Source organism: Taudactylus pleione, unplaced genomic scaffold (genome assembly GCF_031769625.1).
Source record: "Taudactylus pleione unplaced genomic scaffold, aTauple2 ptg000326l, whole genome shotgun sequence".
NCBI lineage: Eukaryota > Metazoa > Chordata > Amphibia > Anura > Myobatrachidae > Taudactylus > Taudactylus pleione.
The window spans coordinates 1,278,681-1,296,388 of NW_028284727.1; the positions used below are offsets into that span (position 1 = coordinate 1,278,681).

A 17,708-nucleotide genomic window follows, 5' to 3' on the forward strand; every position below is an offset into this window, starting at 1 on the left:
GCATTACTACACTAACTATATAAGATTGGCCACGGCAAGCTATAATAGAAAAAAAAGGAATAAATTTTGAGAGACTGGTTTGTGTTGTGCTTACCAGTCAAGGTGCTGTCATTTTATTGGTTTGAATGGCCATAAATTTAGGTGTTTGAGGTCTGTCCAGGTTATGAAGCCCTCTGGAAGTATAGTAATCTGTTTCAGATTAGCCAGACCCTGTATTTAAATATGACCCTTGTTAAGAGTCTGTAGAATCCACAATGTTATGTTTTATATACTGCTAGAGGGGATAAAGAAGCAAACAGTGTGATGCCTGTCGTGTTTTATATACTGTTTGTGGGCACTTTTTTGTGTTTTAAAGAAAAACAACAGACATTTGCGAGAATATTGGCACATCTTCTGACTCAGAATCAGGCACTTTATATGTTCTTTTTTTCTGTAGGACATCAGTCATTCCTATCTGGCTATATAGCTGTGGCTTACCAGCAGCTTTCTGTACATATTCCATAAGTGGGGGTCTGCTCTCATGTATGGGCTTTATGGAGGTCCATTGCCATGGGGGGCAGTCTGAGGTGCATTTAAGGACTCAAACTGTTTTAAATATTACAATTAACCTTACAATCCGATGGAACCCAGAAACAGTGTGGTAGGACCACAATTTTTTTTAAAGTGATGGGTCAGGCATATTTTTTGCCTCAGCAAGATTACGGGCTATGATACAAATATTTACACATTTGATGCCAGATTTAATGCACATCGCATAACACTTAAAACAGAATATTTAAAATGAACAAATCAACCCAGCAAAGCAAATAGTTGCAAATAAGAGGTTTTTTTTTTTCTTACCTCAATATCACAGGTGTATTCAGTTTTATCCAACAAGGTCACCTTACATGGTACAGTTGGCACTTTTTTAGGCTGTTTATGAGAACTTTCTTTCTTGGCTTCAACAGGTTGCTTCTCCTTTATCACATTTTCCCCTTGTTTGCCCTCCTTTTCTTCCAACGTTTGTGTTTCTACTTCTTTCTTCTCCTCTTTAGAAGACTGTAAGTAATACAAGAATATTGAGTAACTAAAACAAACTGAAAAGAGAAAGGAGAAAAAAAGTAAAAATGAACTGCAATGGGGACCCGAATTCTATGTTTGTCCGCTATTTACAGCTTCGACATGCCCTATCCGTCCAGTTTTCTTCTGGCCCTCCACAATTTACTCCTGATCCAGTTAGGGCTATGCTGCAAGCGACTAGTGTTAAGAGATTGATCTCTCAAATCTATTCCTACCTTCTGACCATTAATTATGATAACGCCCTAGCACCACTTAGACTTAAATGGGTTAATGATTTGGGTCCATTAAAAGATGAAGAGTGGTCTCTAATGTTGAATAGTCCTGTGTCTGCCACCTCTGCAGTGCAATTTCAACAGATACAAACTTTTTTTTTATTACACAGGGTGTATCTTACCCCCTTATTATTGAGTAGATTTGGATCTGGTGCTTCTAATAAGTATCCTAAATGCTCTACTCCCCAGTGCTCATTTTGGCATCTTCTCTGGAAGTGTTCTGCTGTCCAGGTGTTTTGGTCCCAAGTCACCAACACGAAACGTGGTATCCCCCTTTTGTCCTCTAAAATGTGTATCTTTGGATTGGGTCTCTTGGACAGGGCTAATTGTTTAACGGTCTAATATGTGATTAATGCAATGACTCTGGCAAAGGCTTGTATTGCCTGCACTTGGATGGCATCTAGGGGCCCTACTTTTGCTGAGTGGTGTAGGTTGATGAATGAAGTGGTGGGCCATGAACGATTTTTATATACGAAGCGTAACTGTATTCTCAAATATGAGAGTATTTGGGGCCCATGGATTTCTTCTTCCCATTATGTTACTGGAGGTGGAGAGATTTCAGACACTGATGGGCTGGCGACCGGTGAGACGGCATAATAATGTCTTGATAATCTGAGTTTTTGTTTATGATTTTTCTGCTAATTTGAATGGCAGAGATTTATTATGTGCAGATAATTTTGTTATGTATTATTTATATATCGGATTTGACTGTGTACTTGTATTAATGAGAGTATACGTTATTGGCTGTTTATTATTATCATTTTTTTTTTCTCTTTCTTTTTTGGGTATTTTAGGGGTGGGGGGATTTTGTTTCCTGTATTGTGTTTTGTTATGATATAAAAAAAAAAAAAAGAAAAAAGAAAAAAAAAAAAAAGTTTTACAAACAAACTCAATTTAAAAAAAAAAAAAAAAAAATTAACTGCAAACGTGGATACAGTGTGGGATGTAAAGTAGTTATAATACCGACAGTCGGGATGCCGGCGCTTAGGTTGCCTGTCAGAATCCCGGCGCCGGCATCCCGAAGGTAAGTAGTGGGGTTAGGCACTAGGGGGAGGAGGGTTAGGTTTATGCTGCAGAGGGGCGAGGTTAGGTTTAGGCACTAGAGAGGGGGAGAGTTATGTTTAGGCAGCGGGGAGGGAGAGCTAGTGTTATTGGGAGGATTAGGATACCTACCGACTAGTGTCGGTATCCTAACCTGTCGGGATGCCAGCATTGGGATTCTGACCGCAGGGATCCTGAGCGCCACTATCCAGTACCCAACCTACAGTATATGTGGTGACCTTCTTGCACGCCAAAATTTAAAGTATTGTGTTTACCAGCAGTTAAAATATTTTACCTTCTGTACAAAAGACTCGAGCACTAATACAAAAATGTCATGTCCTCTTACCCACTCCCACTTGGTCCTCCTGTGCATCACTGTTTCTTACATGTTCAGTTCTAATCTTTAGGATTGTCCTATACATGGCACTATTAAGTCTTACAGATTATGCTTTATTGTTTGGCATTACTGTTTTATGCTCCATAAAAGTTATGCATTTCGCTTGTTAGACTTCTACATATTATGTTCTGTAATTTCTCTTGTTCTGCACAGAGTTGCAGAATTTTGTGGGACCCTGTATATAAATGCTAACAGAACGATTACAACTACAATTTAAAAAAACAAGAGATATGGTAAGAACTTACCTTTGTTATCTCTGTTTCTACGAAGTCCATAGGGTCCACAGGGTTGACCTTGGGGTATAGGTTGGGAACCAAATCCGGGCACCACGCAGTTAAAGCTTTTAGCTCCCAGGATGCACTGGGTCCACTCTCCCTATAACCCCACCCCCAAGCCAGAGGCACCTCAGTTTGTAAGTAGCCAAAGGCCGGAGGAGGAGAGAAAAAGAGAGAGAAAACTGGAACACTCAATAACCACTCTCACAGAAATGGGAGACGGAAAACCGGTGACCAGCCACACAGCCCATATGAAGCCAGGTGCGTCAGGGCGGGCGCCCTGTGGACCCTATGGACTTCGTAGAAACAGAGATAACAAAGGTAAGTTCTTACCATATCTCTTGTTTTCTACTTCAGGGTCCATAGGGGGTCCACAGGGTTGACCTTGGGGATGTCCCAAAGCAGTTCAACCAAGGGTGGGGACGCTCCTGTGCTGAGAGGAGAATCCGTCGCCAAAAAGGAAGCATCCTGAGAGGCAAAGGAAACCAATGCCTAGAACCTTAAAAAGGTGTGGACAGAAGACCACGTGGCCACCTAGTAAGGCAAAACAGCCGAGGCGCCACAGCGAGCCGCACACGAGGGTCACATGGCCCGAGAAAAAACAAGCATCAACAACAGGAAGGCCTACCCATGGGTAGGCCCCTGAGGAAGACCTACGAGGCCATCCAGCCAACATTTGGTTATAGGCCGGCCATCCTTTCCTGTGAAAACCAGAAATCTCAGACCACCAATAAGGAGTCCGATTTCCGTAAGGAACCTGAACGGATCACATAAATCCAAAGAGGCCAGACCACAGTCAATGAGGCCACACCAGCCGAGAGGACTGGGGACAGAATGGCCGTACCATAAGTTCCAGAATAATATGGAACCTGAAAACCACTAAGAAGAAACACAGGGCGAGAGCAACTCACACCCTGACATGATGCTCTCCAGAAGAGGGAGCCACATGAGAACGCTCCCAATTCAGACACTCTCCTGGTTGATATAAACACCCTGAGAGAAAGAGAGAGCCTAAGCAATAGACCATGTAATGGCTATCACAACCAGCGGTTCCATTGACTGTCCCCGGAGGTAACGAAGAACCACTACTTACTCCCAAGGAGTCCCTAGGGAGGACAAATGGAGGCATAATCAAGAAAACACTCCAAAGGATGAACTGGATACCAGAGTGGAGCAATTCCATATCTCAACCATACTGACAGTGTAGAGATCCGCACTGTCAGGAAGACCAGGCCAAGTGTGAAACCCAAGCCAGCCGGAAGGAATGCCAGAATATCTGGAAATCCTGGACAACGGAGGATTGTATCGACAGGTACAATACCATAAGATTTATGGCTGCCACAGTTTGTGGTAGGTCCCAGCAAAAGCTGATCCATGTGCTCTAATCATTTCAACGATGACAAAGCCAGGGAAGCCGTAAGACCACTGTAAGGACACAGTCAAAGACAAACGACCCAGGTCCAAGGCAAAACCAAGGACCCTGAGACAACAGGTCCGGGCAGTGAAGCATCAGGGATGGAGTATCGATGTAGAGACTCCGAAGATCCAAGTACCCCTGACATCTGGGGCAATCAGGAGCCACCAGCAGGAAAGCATCTCCGTCTCGATTGAAAACACTTCCAAAGACCTCGAGGAAGAAGGGAGACCGGAGAACACAGGTACACAAAGTGGAAGGACCACTTCACCGACAAAGAGTCGCTGAAGGTTGCTTCAGAATCCCCAGAGCTGGACTGTAACACCATAGTGTGATAAAGTCAGAAGGCCATGAGGGTCACCTCAGGGGGGCCCCCCCTGCTCACCAGGAGATGAAACCTCTCTTGGGGAAGAGACTAGTCCCCGGGATGCACGTCGTGACGGCTGAGGACTCCCGCTTCCCAATGGAGAGCTCCTGAAATGAACACTGCCGAGATGGTCGGGAGGAGACCCTCGGACTATGTCCGAATATGTGACATACCTGTCATTGCCACCCAACGAACAGTGTTGCTAAAAAGGAAGCCACTGTCCTGACCCTGTCGGACTGAACCTTTTCAGGTTCACCGGGAAACAAGAGTTATACCAGAGTAAGTTAATTGACAGGGTGGAATCGACAGACGTCCAACTGCACTGAAAAGGATTCGATCCAGACACTGTCCATAGCAAAGAAAACCCTGGACGAGATGGCCATAGCCACCCGGACAGGGACCGACTTGCCTCCGGAGAGAGCATCATCGTTTGAACAGTTATCCGACAGAAAAAACTCGTTCCATCTGGAGATGAGCCAATTATGGAAAGGCCTGGAATGGAACTGAGCCCATTCCACCATGCATCCCAGAGTGTAAAGACATCTGTCGACTGCGCAGACAACCATGTACTCCTAATGGAAGAGTGGAGATTCCGTCTTACGCCAGAAGAATTCTCAGATTCTGAGAATCCAGCAGGGATCCTAGATGAAGAATACCCAGAGAGGGATGCAGGGAGGACTTTTTCCCCGTTGATTAAACGTCTGCACCCTGAAGAAGCCACAGTCATCCTGACCTGGCTGTAAAGTACCCCGGTGATCCCGCTAAGAGCAGGAGGCCGTCCAGGTACAGGAGCATTGGGATATACTGAACAGAAGAACTGTCAGAAAATCCAAAACGCTGGTAAACCCCTGTGGGGCTGAGGACAGACCCAACAGGCAGAGCCCGAAAAATTGTAAGTGTTGCTGTGATACAGGAGAGGAAAGGTCTCTGTAAGTACCCGTAGGCACGCGTCCTGTATATCCAGTGATACCATAAAGTCCCCAGGTTCCAAACATCGTATGATGGAGCATAGGGATTTCCTCCTGAGCCCAGGTAGCTTTAGGAACTGGTTCAGGGAATTGAGACAGAGAATAGGCCAAAGAGGACCATTCAGCCACCGCACCAGAAAGAAAGCAGAACAACCAGTCCCTCACTGAGATAGTGGGGATGGCCTAATTAGCTCCGCTTACCGCAACAACTGCATAGCTTTCTGGATCTGTAAGGCCCTTGTAAAGAGGCCGCCTGAGCAAAGAGGGCGTACCCTCCTACCCACGTAGCCGCGGCAACTTGACACTAGTACCGGGCGAACTGAGAAAATCGGTATCTCCCAGTTGTAGGCCTGTCCCGTCAGGCTGAAGAGATATCCGTAGGTTCAGAAGCAGGATCGGCTGGCAATCCAGGCCTGCTCGGTACTGGATATGTCGGCCCTTGTAGATGCCGACAGTCTACGAAGAAACAGACCTTTAGGCTGACCCAGAGGACAAAAAGACTTAACAGACTTAGTCTGAGGCCTTGTAGTGGGCATAGCTGAAAGCGGTAAACTTGTCGTTAGTAATACTGACCAAACAATATCAACCCTAAAGATGGTATCTACACCTCTGCATTCCCAGAGCGCAGCCATAGGGTATTACGGAGGATACAGTCGCAGCCGGAACTCTGAAAGTTAGGAGACTGGTATCCAATATAGGCATTTCCACCTATGACAACTGCATATATTACGTGAGCGACCAAATACATTTGAACCCCCGACGTGTTGGAGGGGAAAAAACGTTACAAATGCATCAACCCAATATGCAATAGTATTAACCAACCATGCTATAGACATGGTAGGATGGGTAACAACTCCTGAAAGCAAGTATACTGATTTCAGGCAGAGTTACCACCTACGGATCCGAAGAATCCGACCACGCAGGAATGGGAGGCGTAGTAACGTCTGTAATCAGACGAGTAACACGCCCATCCACCCCAGGAGGGGCTCGTGATGACCCTCAGGGAATTTGGGACAGGAGGCCAAACACTGTTGTAACACCTCCTATCTGGCAACAGCCAGAGTCCCGCTATGCGATCCACCCGCTAGTCAGCAACAGGGAACCCGAAGGCACGCAATACTGAGGGTGTATGATACAGGTGCAGGTCAACATTCACTCTAACCAGAATGGACCTGCTACCAGCCCTAAAGCAGGGATAATAATACCTGAAATAGGCTTCCCCCCGTGTAAGAGGGAAAGAGCCCCAAACAGTATCCAGTTCACGGCAGAGCCAACTGGGAAGTAACCACAGGGCGTCAACCACGCCAATTAGCGTTTCGTAGAAAACGACATCCACCCAGGGTGGCTGTTGTGGTAATCCCTGCAAGGGGAATGACAGACTATTGTGGCACCAGGGGGAATTCATATACTGCGAAAAACCCCTGCAGGGAGCGGTAGTCTGTGTCACAGGGGAAGAGTGCAAGAAGCTGCGAGATACCCTGAGATGAAAAGGGCAGTATGGTGAAGTAACCCTAAGTGAGGTACAACAATGGGGCCCGCCCGGCGATCCGCAATTGAGAGGATCCCGAGAAAACAAACCGCCCAAGGGGGTCGTGAAAGAGGCCAGCACCAGATGACGCCACATACAGAACCCTTTATGAGTCAAATCCTCCGCACTAACACCTGCAGCACATGACTTGCAGGATAGTAAAAATGGGTGCAGTATAACGCTCTATCTCCTGGTCAGACATATCTGACCAACCCTCTTGGCGGAAATATTAAGCAGCACTATACTGGTCCTGACTGATGCCAAAAATTAGCTGCAGGGACCCATTTTCAGCGTATGCAACACACAGTTCCATCTAAAAAATGGCAACGTGCAGCACGCAACAGTATGTGACAAACCACACAAATATTAACAAGTATATAAATGTGAGGTCTCAGAACCACCCTAAGTACAGCTGTATTAGGGCAGATAAAGAAAAGGGATAGATATACACTGACAGGTGAGAGAATAAAGTACAGACAGTCAGCACTAGCATAAGTCACATACAATGCAGATATATACATATATACATAAACATGTCATATAATATACTGCACTATTACACTGCATTCAACTGCCCAGATTCAGTGTCTGGGAAGGCTACAGCGCTGTGTACACTGACCTGATGGTGAGGTACGCAGGGGGACTGGACCAACTGCCATCCTGAGAGATTTCTGCTGCACCACAGAGATAAAATGGCCGCTGGAGACCTCAGAGGAAGCGTGGCCCGCGGAGGAAGCAGCTCAGCGACGCCAGACTATGGATACTGAAAGGCGCGCTGAGCTGAGGGGAGGAGCCGCTGTAACAGGGAAGGCTGCCTCCCCTGGCCGGCTATTAACCACCGGGACGCCGGCTCCCTGCACCGATCGTTAAGTCCCTGGTGGTCTAGTGGACACACGGGGTATGGGGGGCCCGCCGCCACTGCCGGCGCCTCCGGTCTGTCCCCGGAGACCGGAGGCACAGGACTGCATTTGAAATGCGCGGATCACCGCAAGCGGTGATCCGCGACCTTACCTGCTCCCCGTGGATCCGGCAGCAGTCCTGGGCGCCCGCAGAGTCCGGCTAGTACAGACTCTGGGGTCCCGCTGAGATCCCCAGATCTGTACTGGCGTCTCAGCGCCAGCGGGGTGACGGAGCGGCAGCTTAGACGTCCTATGGACAGTCCGACGCTGCCGCTCTGAAGAGTCCAAAGTCCATGGAAAAAACTTTGTCCCTAAAAAAATAAAATAAGCTTAGGGGCTGCTAATCAGCTCCCCCTGCGCTAACGGTGACCCGACTCCGGCCGGGCACCAACTGAAACTGAGGTGCCTCTGGCTTGGGGGTGGGGTTATAGGGAGAGTGGACCCAGTGCATCCTGGGAGCTAAAAGCTTTAACTGCGTGGTGCCCGGATTTGGTTCCCAACCTATACCCCAAGGTCAACCCTGTGGACCCCCTATGGACCCTGAAGTAGAAACATACAATTTATATAGTTTGTGTGTGCCAATCACCTGCATACAGTGGTTCAAGAGAGTGCATTAGGAAGCTGGGACTTTGCTGAGGTTCTAGTAGAAGAGAATAGATATGTTGTAAGGCCATTAGCAAAGAGTTGAATACTCAAAATTATCCCCTCCTACATTTATAAGAGATGACTACATTTCATACCTAACACATTTATTGTCACACGTAAAAGTGCATGAACCATTAATACCACGTGACCATCACCATATAAATTATATAGTAAAATATATATATACTCTCATCATGGATACGTGAGTGCGTCAGCGTGGGGTCGTCCAAGATGACCAGATAGAATGCATGGCCATCTTGAAAGACCCCACACTGACACACTCACATATCCATGATGCAAGGTCTAGCGGGCGGGTCCCGTCTCTAGTGTTTTCCATCTTCTTCTGTTGATCAGTGACCTGTATTGTTGTTTTTTTTTGGATGGTTTTTAAATCACGTAATTAAAATAAAAGTGCTGACTTACTCCTACTTTTGACCGAACCCCTCATTTATTTATACCCACATACCTCGCAACCTACGGAATTTGAGGATGGTGACATGGAGAAAAAGGGAAGAGTCTAGATGATCAAAAAGAAACCTTTTTTTTTTTATAAAGTCTTCATTTGTTGAGGTGAAGGAATTGTACTTAAAGAAACCTTTATGGGTGGCATCCTCAGTCCTACAGAGTGAGTAGGGTACGATGGCTTACACTCTATGTTAAAGGAAAATAGAACAAACTTTTTTTGGGACATACTAAATCATTGGTTCCCTTAGTCTTTTCTTTTTTTTCTGGGGGACTGCATACAGAGGAATTACACCCCCGGGAGAGACCTTTTGGACATGTTTCGGGTCCACATCAGGACCATTATTATATATGGACTTCTAAGGACTAGTGACTATCATTCATATTTTTCTTCCCCTTATTTATGTTGAATACCATATGTGCCACTTTTCAGTGTGAAGTTTTATTATTGTATATTATCACATGTTTATGAGACTACATCTGTTATACCAAGTGTCTTACCATAGATTACATCTAGTTTTGTGCCAGGTTGAGCACAGCGGGAGGGTATCATATCTTTTTCCGTTGGTCCTTTTTGGTGGTGGGTGACCTACCATTGATATTCTCCCGCTGCAGCCGCCAGTGTGCTCGATGGTTCTCTATATACATATTTGTTTTATATTACTCCAATATATTGCATTATCACTATACAAATAAAATACAACTAAATGAAGATTTGCCATTTCATATTCCAAAGGCTGTCCTCCACAAACTCAGAGGGAAGTTGTAATATTAGGAAATCAGGTAATTTGCCCTATTTTAGGATGTACATCACTGTTTCAATTGGAAATGTTTTAATGTAATTATACCCAATCTATACAACATACTGGAATTGTTTTAAATGTAATTATACCCCATCTATACAACATATCAATAACTTAAAATTTAAGGTCTGGCTTTGACATCTCCTGGTTGGGCCGCTTAGCAGCCTTTAAAATGAGGATATTACCAAAACTAAATGTATTTGATTTGCGCCATCCCATATTTTACACCTAATACATTTTTACAAATTCAAATACATAAAAAGGTCGCTCACATATATTTGGAGGACGTGACAAAACTGATGGAGGAGGGGCCCACTCTCTCCAAAACAACTAGCTTTGCAGATCCCACCTCTTCTTTTAGCCTTAATGAGACAGCAGACCCTTTTCTCAACTTACATTCTCCTTAGTTATGGATAAGTTACTTTACTCTTTTGTATGAATGCGTTATTATTTTCTCATATGACTAATTCATAAAGGTTTTTGAATTCTTCATTGGTACTCCCCTCCCTGTCCTCCTTTTATATCCCACCCATATTCCATCCAATTCTTTGAAAAATTTCCAATAAAACTATTGACGACAGAAGGCCATTTCACAAAGGACAATTATAACATTGGGAACACCCTACCTGTCTGGGGCTCTTTAGCTGGACCCTGAGTCAGCAACTAACAGAGTGACTGGCATACTGAACCAAAAGAACTACCACAGCATTTTGCAGCACCATGCAATACCCTCTTGTTCTATGTGTAGTTGGCCAAGGGTTCAATCTACAGCAAGACAATGTCCCAGAACATACTTCTAGGCTAGGTCAGAACTACCTTTGAGGAAAACCAGACAGTAAGTATCAAAATTATGGAACGGCCAGCACAGTCTCCACACTTGAAACCCACAGACCTGGTTTGGGATGAACTGGACAGAAGGGTGAAAGCAAAACAACCTACAAGTGCAACACATTTGTGGGAGCTTCCGCATTCCGTGTTGGGATGAAATTCCCTAATAATATTTAAGAGACAAGTTACTCCCATGTCATTGAAACATTGACCACAGGAAGTAACTTGTCACGAGTATCATTGAAGCTTTCGAGTGCCGCATATGATAGATAGATCGATATATATATTTATTTATTTATGGTTTCCATTTCACCACTCCAATAACACATTAATCCTTCACCTCTTTAGTAATGCATCCCCTCCCTCACTGTTGTAGTGAGACATTTCCCTCTCTCACCTGTGTACTAACACATTTCACTCCCTCACCTCTATAGTAAGTAACACATTTCCCTCCCTCACCTGTGTTGTAACACATTCGACATTCCCCACCTTCACTTGAGTAGAAATACAATCCTTCCCTCACACCTGTAATAATACATTACCCTCACTCATACCTGTAGTAACTTATTCCCCTCCCTCACCTCTGGGGTAACACATTAGCCCTGCTCACCCTGTAGTAACACATCATCCCCTCGCCTGTGTTGTAACACATTCCCTTCCCTCACCACGTAGCAACACATTTCACATTCCCCTCCCTCACATGTGCAGTAACACATTCCCTTCCCTCACCTATATAGTAACACATTTTCCTCTCTTACCTCTGTAGTAAAATATTTCCTTCCCTCACTATTCCAATATGGTGGAGCCACACCGACTGACAGTGATGATTGGCAGCACTTGGGCCCGTATTCAATGAGTCGCGAAAAGTTGGAGGCTTTACGCCTATTGTACTTTCAGCCGCATTCGCTGGTTTTGGACATGAATTTGCGGCATGAGCGTCCCTGCGATTTGCTCTATTCAGTTACAGAACAGGCAAAAACGCAAATAGGCAAAAGCATAACAGGCGGAAAGTACTGAATAGATTTGGGGTACAGACTGATTCCCCCAAATAAGAAGCACTGACACTGGAAATCATTACAGATGTGTACTATTAGCCCTAATAAAAGTACTTTGTGTCCTTAAGTTGTGTTAAAAGCTTTCTACGAGCATATTTGTAGAAATGTTGAAAAATGCTAGAAAACAGTATTTTTGGTGGAAAATAAATGGTCCTGTCAAATTTAGAGTACTTGAAAATGGGTGTTAGCATATTTTTGTGTCTCTAAAGTGTACTTTTAAGAAATTTGAAAGAAAATCCACATGCAGCATGCACCTGCAATCCTAAAAAACACCTGTCCCATCCATACAGCTCCCCAAGAGACCTATTTTGCTACTTTTTATCCTTGTCCTCCCACTTTTTTTCATTTTCGCCCAAAAATAATTTTTTTTCTTAGGGTGTTCTGAGGTAATTTTTTGGGGCTGATTTGTCCTTTGGATTGGGGTGGGGATGTCCAAAGGGTTCTGAATCATTTCCCCACATTTGCACCCCAAAATAGAGATTTTGCAATTCTTCCACCTGCCATTCATTGGAGAAACTTTTCCGCCTATTTGAATTTGGGGATAAGCCGCAAGCAGACGAAAAGCGTCAATAGGCGAAACTTTTTTGCCTATTACGGCTTTTCGCATCTAATTGAATCCGGCTGCGGGAGAAAGTTGGTGTTTAACTCTGCTGCAATGAGACAGTCAGGCAGGACATTGCACAGGTGGAGGAAACATTTTAACCCTTTTCACCCCCCCCTTAGCAGTCGAATTTCAAAACATCTCTTCTTGGTGGGCACCTAAGCCATGGAAGAAATATTCTCTGCGATGTCATGTTTCTAGGTGCAGGGGTTTGGGTTGGGCGTTGATAAGTCAGTCCGGACATTTGATTTTAGATAGACAGATTTCACACACAAACTTAAAGCTAATTACAATCAATAGTGAATACAGTGCAGACATATGGTCAGGGATATCATGCAATGAAGTAAAGAGGAAATATACAAATTAAATACACACCTGTAACTCTGAATTACTAACATCATGTGTTTCCTTATTGCTCTCTACCTCGGCCTCCACATGTTGACCTTCTGTTGACTTTTCATCTTTGTTGTTCAGTTCACCTTCATTTCCCTGGGTTACCACACTTGAATCCACTGTGTTATCTTTGTGATCCTCTGCTGGCTCAACTTCGCTCTGGGACTTTTGTTTCTTACGCCATGGTGTTAGGAAGCGGGAAATTCCTTTGCTTTCATGTGGCTCCTTTTCCCTTTTCTGCTTCCCTGGACTTTTTTCTCCAGGACTGGTTGGAGAAGATGTAGACTCAGTTACATTAGCTTGTTCTGTCTCTCCGGGGTTTTCATTTTCAGAGTGGTCAGTAGTTGCCTCTCTGTTGTCATCTGTTTGCTGGCCCACCTCATTCACAGTCTCCAACTGAACAACCCGATTCTCAGACTTGTTTGAATCATGTATGTCAACTGCAGATGTTGCTTCTGTTGTCATGGTTTTAGATTATGCTGAAATGGCAAGAAAGATATTCAATCAACCTCTGAAATAATAACAATATTAATGTAACATTGTACAATATTGACTTTTGTTCATTATGAGCTTTAAGAAAGGAAAAGGGTAAATGCTTGTCTTCCTCGGAGACCACAGAGTATAGGTGATAAAGCTAGATTTACTGATCAGCAGTGTATGGGAGGAAGGAAGGATATTTGTGCGGAGGATGTTGGGAGTAACTCAATGACATAAACAGAGTATTCCAGTTTAGCATATGACCTAACCCAGGGGTCTTCAACCTTGGCCCTCTAGCTGCTGTGGAACTACACATCCCTGCATGCACTGCCATAGTTTTAGCATGCTGTTATATCAAAAAGGTGGCAGTGCATGCTGGGATGTGTAGTTCCACAGCAGCTGGAGGGCCAAGACCCCTGACCTAACCCTTATGACAGCAGGTTCTGTAAAGAACTAGTGGATTTTCACATTGCATAACACTTCCTCGTACAAACATACTTTGAGAAGCTAGGTCATACACACCTAAATTATAAGTGCCTGATGTTCATTTAAGTTACAAATAAAAAAAATACAGTGCAAGACATTCACTTTGTATGAAAGCCAATTGATCAGACTAGTAACTGAAATCCACTATGAGGAACATTACACTAAAGTATATGCTGACCAGCAAAATCTATTACACAGTGCCCAATTACCATCTTGGCACACGTCTCACTCATGCTTAGAGACGTGCTCATTAGTAGCAGCACCCCAGGAGAGCGCACATGCATCAGCGAGCATCTAGAGACAGCATACTGAGGCAATGAGGGGGGCATTGTCGCATTTCCTAGACCTGTATACTGTTCTGTATGCTGTGTAAAGTAATGAACACAGCAACAAAAATGATTACTGTCATATTCCTATGAGCCCAGGAAATGCCTGTGGATTGCCTTTATGACAACACAGAAGGTTTGATATCAAAATAATAGAAGGCAAGTTTATTTTTATTTTCTTTAAATCTGGAAATGCACAATTTTAATCCTTCATCCCAACCCCCAAAACAAACCAGGACATGGCCTCGGGTGACCCTTAGCTAAACAGGCCTTTCCATTTTGGCAGTGAAGTAATAAACTGGCAGAAAGAAATATTAAGGCAACATCTTTGCATTTGAATTCGCACATGTGGACACTAATATGAGTCATTCACCCAATTCGCTTTATTCTGCCTTATGTTAAAATTTATATTAAATATAGGCAACCATTGCATTCTATTATTTGAGCACCACACTTACAATTTCAGAACACATACAATTTCTCAGGTGTTAAGACATGTTACCAATACAAAAGACTGCTCTGGTAAAAGCTCAACACTTAAAAAGATCATGGAAAACACGTTAAAACGCATCATTTAGTGCATGTTTGTTTTCATGCAGTTTCTCAGAGCATATAGGAAACAATCTTGGAGAAAGTTTGCCTTTATACATAACAGTTAGCCATAGAGGATTGGGGTGGCAGGCACACAAATTATAAATTGATCCCTGACCACTGATCCACTAGCCCTTTACTTGGAAAAAAAGGATACTCCAATAGCACATATTCCGGCTATAAAAGAGTTCCAATACGTCCCTTTCTAATGTATAGATCGTTTATGGTTTACAATCTTGCTTCTTCCTAAGGACGGTATCCAGTCAGGTAGTTAACATTCAGAGGTTGACATTCAGAAGATTGACAGTCAAAATGTCGACACTTTCTGAATGTCGACTGTAAGAATGTCGAAATGGTTATTAGGGCAAAAACCCATATGTCGACATACACTTAAAATGTTGACATGTAGATAATGTCGACATGTTTTTTTTTATTGATAACTTTAGGGTAAAATAAGCAACAGCAAAAATATGTCAACATTCTGGTGCCGACATGTTATATGGCGACATTCTCAAAATGTCAACATTTTAACCATGTCAATCTAATTGTTGATATATTAGTTGTCCACCTAACGTCCATGTCGACATTCTGACTGCCAACATTCAGAACCTGTCGAACTTCTGGTGTCAACATTCTAAATGCAGACTATATTTGTCTTGTACTTACACATTTTGCATTTACTCGAACAGGTCCATGGAGCTTAAATTCTGATTTTATTTTCCAATTGTGGAGGATGGGGGGGGGGGGGGGGGACGACGACACTGAAAATGCTAGATACAAGCATTTGCAGTTTAGGGGGGAGGTTATATATCCTCCATGTGATTTGTAAGATCGATGATTGGAAAATGAAACAGCTGTCTACAGACGCCTGTGGTTGTAGATATCTAGTATAAGGGAGGTCACAAAGGGTTTAGAAGATTCACAGATTCACCCTTGCCCTCACATGAAAGTATTATAATACCTTAAAAGATTTTTAAATCAATCTATAAAAGGCATTGCTAAATAACAATTTTGATGAGGAATTATCCCAATATCAGATTTTAAATGGTCAATGATATGACAGCAATATACTGACAGGATAGGGGCTAAAAGTTAAAAATGTTAATTTCTATTAGGTGACTTATAAGCACTGTTCTCATTTTCACTACGAACAGAGCGGTTTTACGCAATTTGCAGATAATGTTGACGTGTGGCCATCTTCAATTACAGCACAGCATGATTAAAAGGATAAATAACGTAACATTTCAATTAGCTGAGCTAACCCATTACTGACTGTGCAGTGTAAGCAAAAGTGAATCACTGATACTACTGATATGTTAATCTAAATGTTTACTTAACTGCTGCTGTGCAATGTCTGGGGCATATTTTCCCACAGCCTTATAACAAAACCTACAAGGTTAAATGAGCAAGACTCAGACTGTGGCCCGGAACTCTTCTATTGTTTCAATATTTTATGCAGCTGCATAAAGTGACTTGTCAAAGTCCATAAGCTAATGCACGGTCACAAGTTGGTAAAACGCAAGCAGTATCGCAGTGATAAAAATAAATGTATAATGACAGTATACAGAGAAATAAGCTAGACAATTGTAACTAACTTGTGCTTGCCTAGGACACATTGTTAACTACTCTGTGAATAATGGTTTATTACATAATGAGATCTCTGTCAAGAAAAGTAATCCCATATGCGGGGAGAACACTTACCCAATGGAAAAATTCTGTGGGAATCAAGTTTCTCCAACAGGTTAGCAGATCTAAATACTAATGCTGGGTACACGATTGACTAGTGTATACACACTTACCAATCATCTGCCCGATATGTCGGGGCTCGACAGCTCAACTGGGCGGGCATTTAAATTGCCAGCCCATGGCCCCCTGTCAAGCTGTCAATCATTGCCGGGTTCCTGCAGACCGTGTACGAGCAATCGGCGGGTCGCTCATACACACCAGCAGATGACCGATGTATCGGTCATCTGCTGTACTGCACAGCAGATCGGATAGGTCTGTGAATGATGTCGTTCACAGACATATCCGCTGTAAACACACGGGGATGCACTATAGATATATCGTCCATTCAATGGAACGGGTGAAATATATCTAAAAGTGTGTACCCAGGTTAAGCTTTACAAAGGTTATAGATGGATTATCAAATCTATCCTCTCTAGTCACATCTTTACCAGCTGAAGAATGAAGAGATAAAGAAGAATAGCTGACAATTAATGGACTGGCAGGGCTGACACATAGCAGTTACTTTATCAGGTGGCTGGTAAAAACTGATGCTAGTCCCAGCAACCATTTCTGTACCCTGTACAGCAAATACATACTACTATTATTGTTAGAAGTGTACCAGGAATTAATAAAGCACCAGAAAGCTGACAATACTTGTCCTTGAAATTGCAAACTACACAGCTAGATGTGCCTACACCCAGGTCCTGGCATATACACTGTAGCTGAGAACTAATGTATGCATAATGCAATTAAGCAAAGCAGTGGAGAAATGCCAGAATAGTTTAATAATGTTACAATGGACTTGTTCAAACATAGCTACGAACAAAATAAATAAGAGTGCTGATAGCATGAGGACTTTGACACTTAATATGGCTGCTATCAAGTAGAGCAACATACATCCTTGACACTAGAAGACTACACCATTTGTTAGACTGATGCCTTGCTAACCATTGAGCATTACTTTACCATATGCACTCCCCACAGCTATTTTTGTTTGTTACTCTAATATGTTTTGTAATGCAGAGCAATGCATAATCAGACAGTCCCCTCATTGGATAACAGTGAGTTAGGATTTCCATGTGTAGTGAATGCGTAC

At 43.4% G+C, this 17,708-nt stretch overlaps 1 protein-coding gene across 13 annotated transcripts in view; it reads right to left on the reverse strand.

Annotated features, from left to right (window-relative positions):
- Window positions 1-17,708, reverse strand: part of EPB41L2 (erythrocyte membrane protein band 4.1 like 2) — a 258,307-nt gene that overhangs the window by 160,282 nt on the left and 80,317 nt on the right. For all 13 annotated transcript variants that reach the window (XM_088443090.1, XM_088443088.1, XM_088443086.1 and 10 more), the window contains exons 2-3: window positions 12,990-13,486; window positions 841-1,038 (exon numbers count right to left, since the gene is read on the reverse strand). In XM_088443090.1, the coding sequence (XP_088299216.1) occupies window positions 841-1,038; window positions 12,990-13,472 (681 nt within the window). In that variant the 5' untranslated portion in view covers window positions 13,473-13,486. The remainder of the gene's footprint in view (window positions 1-840; window positions 1,039-12,989; window positions 13,487-17,708) is intronic.